The following is a 3,495-nucleotide window of genomic DNA, read 5'->3' as shown; positions in this document are numbered from 1 at the left end:
GCCAGTGCCTCACCACCCTCACAGGGAAGAATTGAACTGTGAATTGAACCTCAGAATAATCTTAAATAATTTAACCTTAAGGCCACTTTTACCAACAACAGAACCAAGATTAATATAATGTCACTAATAAAAGGCAAGATTTAGTGCCCAAAGCTTGGGAGGAACTTCGGGGGTACCTGCTGAGCACTGGAGTTGGCTGTGACACTGCCCAGCTGTTTCCGTAGCTCCTCGAGCTCCTGCAGAGAGATCTTGGAAGTGGCTGAGGGGATGGAAAAGTTTGTGGTGCTGCTGGAGGCTGCATTGGCTGCCAGTTCTGCCCTTTCCTTGGCATTTTGCTGTAAATAGTGGAGTGTCTGTACATAAACAAAAGAAGAGATGTTGTGAGTGCTGGACAAAGCAAACAACATATGACCATAAGCTGGTTGGGCTGAATCTGACCCCAGATCTCCCTGTCCCAGTTTTCCATGTCTTAGTGGATTATATCAAGAGAAGTTAATTCTCAGCAGTGCTTTAATAATTCAGCAAATGCTAGAACTGGTTATCTGATGATTTCTAAGGATTTCACGGCACATTACCATCAGCTGTGCTTAAAATCATTGCATTGTTGCTACTGTTCAGCATCGAGTTCTTAAGGAGGCACCAACCTCTTTGTCCTCAGTGAGTTTTGATAGCAGATAAACTAAAGAATCTAAGTGTCTTGTGTTTTTAGACTTAAGCTCATCATACTTCTTTAGAAAGTCTTCAGGGGTTCGAGAGAACTCTGCTATTTTCACCTGGAAAACACCACATTGATGTTAAATGGAATCCCAAGTAAAATTCAGGCAATTGCATTTCATACAGTTACTAATTGTCATTTAATCACAGAATCACACAATGGTTTGGGTTGGAAGGACCTTAAAGATCGCCTCAGACCACCCTCTGCCATGGGCAGGGACACCTTCCACTAGCCCAGGTTGCTCCAAGCCTCACCCAACCTGGCCTGGAACACTGCCAGGGATGTTTTATGGCCAGCAGGTCAAGGAGGTGATTCTCCCCCTCTACTCTGCTCTGGTGAGGCCCCACCTGGAGTACCGCAGACAGTTCTGGTGCCCCCAACATCAGAGGTACATGGAACTACTGGTACAAGTCCAGAGGAGGCCATAAAGCTGATCAGAGGTTTGGAGCACCCTCCCTTTGAGGGGAGGCTGAGCGAGTTGGGGCTGTTCAGGATGGAGAAGAGAAGGTTGTGTGGAGACCTCAGAGCAACCTGCCAGGAGCTGAAGGGGCTCCAGGGAAGCTGCAGAGGGATTCTGTGTTAGGAACTGCAGTGACAGGACAAGGAAGAATGGGGAGAAATTGAAAGAGGGAATTTTAGATTAGATATCAGAAATAAGTTTTTTCGCTGTGAGCGTGGTGAGACACTGGAACCAGTTAGAACTATCAGAAGCAAAACCTGACTTATCTTTAGAATCACAGAATCATGGACTGGTTTGGGTTGGAAGAGACCTTAAAGAATATCTTGTTCCAGGGAGGCTGTGGCTGCCCCAACCCTGGCAGTGTTCAAAGCCAGGTTGGATCAAGCCTTGAGCAACCTGTTCTGGTGGGAGGTGTCCTTGCCCAGGGCAAGAGGCATTGGATGATCTCTAAGCTCCATTCCCACCCCTTAACATTCAGTGATTCCTTCAGAGGACTGCCCCTCTAATCACAATTTGTATCAACCACCACCAGCACAAAGCTCCACCTGAACTTCCCCCAGTCCTAATGCTCCTTCTCATCTTCTTTCCACCAAGACACAAAGTTTTCCTTCTTCCTGACCCCCTTCCCACTTCTCCCCCATGAGATTCTAGACCAGATCACCCCTCTTTCTTTGACCAATGCCACATTACCCTCAGCCAAGTCCAGGCCACTCACCTTGGCGCTGTGTGCAGAAACATTGGTGGTGACGTATGGTGTGCGGTTCTTCTGCAGGAGGTCAATGTAGACCTCAGCCCCTTCCCCTCCATGCACCCTCAGCAGGCTCAGCAGCTCGTTGACATCATGGTGGATGCGGAACTCACTCATGCTCCTACCTGGGCCTCCCAGCTCTGGGGAACACACAAACCATGGTGGTAAGAGTGCAGCAAGATGCTCTGCCTTGGAACGGGGGAAAATAACCTCAACAAAGCCTTGGTTGCTCTGCTTTGGAATGGGGTAAAACAACCTCAAAAATGCCCTGGTTGCAAAGCCAGTGGGGAATGAAGAAGGAGAGGTCAAGCTGCTTTTGGGGTTGGATAATGCTGAAACCAGTCTAACTGATCAATGCCAAAGTTAAACATGCTGAGAGTGAGGTGAAGATATGGTAAACCTGGTAAAGGAACACACAAATGATCCTATCTAAAGCTGCTGAGCTGACACAGGTGGCCTGGACACATCTGACTGAGCTGACACATGTGGCTTGGAGATACTTGACTGCAGTGCCAAGCTTCTTTTGGAGTTGGATAATCCTGAACCAGTCTGACTCATCAATGCCAAAGTTAAATATGCTGAGAGTGCGATATGGTAAACCTGGTAAAGGAACACACAAATGATCCTATCTAAAGCTGCTGAGCTGACACAGGTGGCCTGGACACATCTGACTGAGCTGACACATGTGGCTTGGAGATACTTGACTGCAGTGCCAAGCTTCTTTTGGAGTTGGATAATCCTGAACCAGTCTGACTCATCAATGCCAAAGTTAAATATGCTGAGAGTGCAGATATGGTATGGTAAACCTGGTAAAGGAACAAACAAATGATACCACTACTGATTTACCTCAATCTGCTAAGCTGACACAAAGGAACACACAAATGATCCTATCTAAAGCTGCTGAGCTGACACAGGTGGCCTGGACACATCTGACTGAGCTGACACATGTGGCTTGGAGATACTTGACTGCAGTGCCAAGCTTCTTTTGGAGTTGGATAATCCTGAACCAGTCTGACTCATCAATGCCAAAGTTAAATATGCTGAGAGTGCGGTGAAGATATGGTAAACCTGGTAAAGGAACAAACAAATGATACCACTACTGATTTACCTCAATCTGCTAAGCTGACACAGCCTGGAGACACCTGACTGAGGTGTCAAGCTGCTTTTGGGGTTGGGTAATGCTGAACACAGTCTGACTCATCAATGCCCAAGTTAAACATCCTGAGAGTGAGATGAAGGTATGGTAAACTGGGAAAGGAGCAACCAAATGATACTACTAGTGACTTATCTACAAGCTTACACAGCCTGGAGACACCCGACTGGGGCATCATACTGCTTTTGGGGCTGGATAATGCTGACTCAGTCTGACTCGTTAAACCTCCTGAGCGAGATGAAGATATGGTAAACCTGGTTAAGGAACAAATGATATCGCCCCGGAGACCCGAGGGCCGGACTCTGCTGGTCCGGCCGCAGCGCTGGCCCCGCTGGGAACGGGGTCAGGATGGACCATGAGGCTGGAGACCCTCAGGTTAGAGCCGCCCACCCCCGCGCCTGTCGGCGGGCACAGCGTGG

General features: G+C 48.0%; 1 protein-coding gene across 1 annotated transcript in view; it reads right to left on the bottom strand.

Annotated features, from left to right (window-relative positions):
* The window catches only part of LOC103800359 (gamma-tubulin complex component 2-like), a gene marked incomplete at its 3' end in the record, with an annotated part of 9,156 nt that extends 7,113 nt beyond the window's left edge, over positions 1–2,043 (bottom strand). Inside the window, exons 1-3 of the mRNA XM_009072735.1 lie at positions 1,891–2,043; positions 645–773; positions 177–353 (exon numbers count right to left, since the gene is read on the bottom strand). Of these exons, the coding sequence (XP_009070983.1) occupies positions 177–353; positions 645–773; positions 1,891–2,040 (456 nt within the window). The remainder of the gene's footprint in view (positions 1–176; positions 354–644; positions 774–1,890) is intronic.
* Positions 2,044–3,495: the final 1,452 nt, after the last annotated feature.

Source organism: Acanthisitta chloris, unplaced genomic scaffold (assembly GCF_000695815.1).
Source record: "Acanthisitta chloris isolate BGI_N310 unplaced genomic scaffold, ASM69581v1 scaffold21894, whole genome shotgun sequence".
NCBI lineage: Eukaryota > Metazoa > Chordata > Aves > Passeriformes > Acanthisittidae > Acanthisitta > Acanthisitta chloris.
Note: the sequence above shows the minus strand (reverse complement) of the source record. Positions and strands in the feature narration are given on the sequence as shown.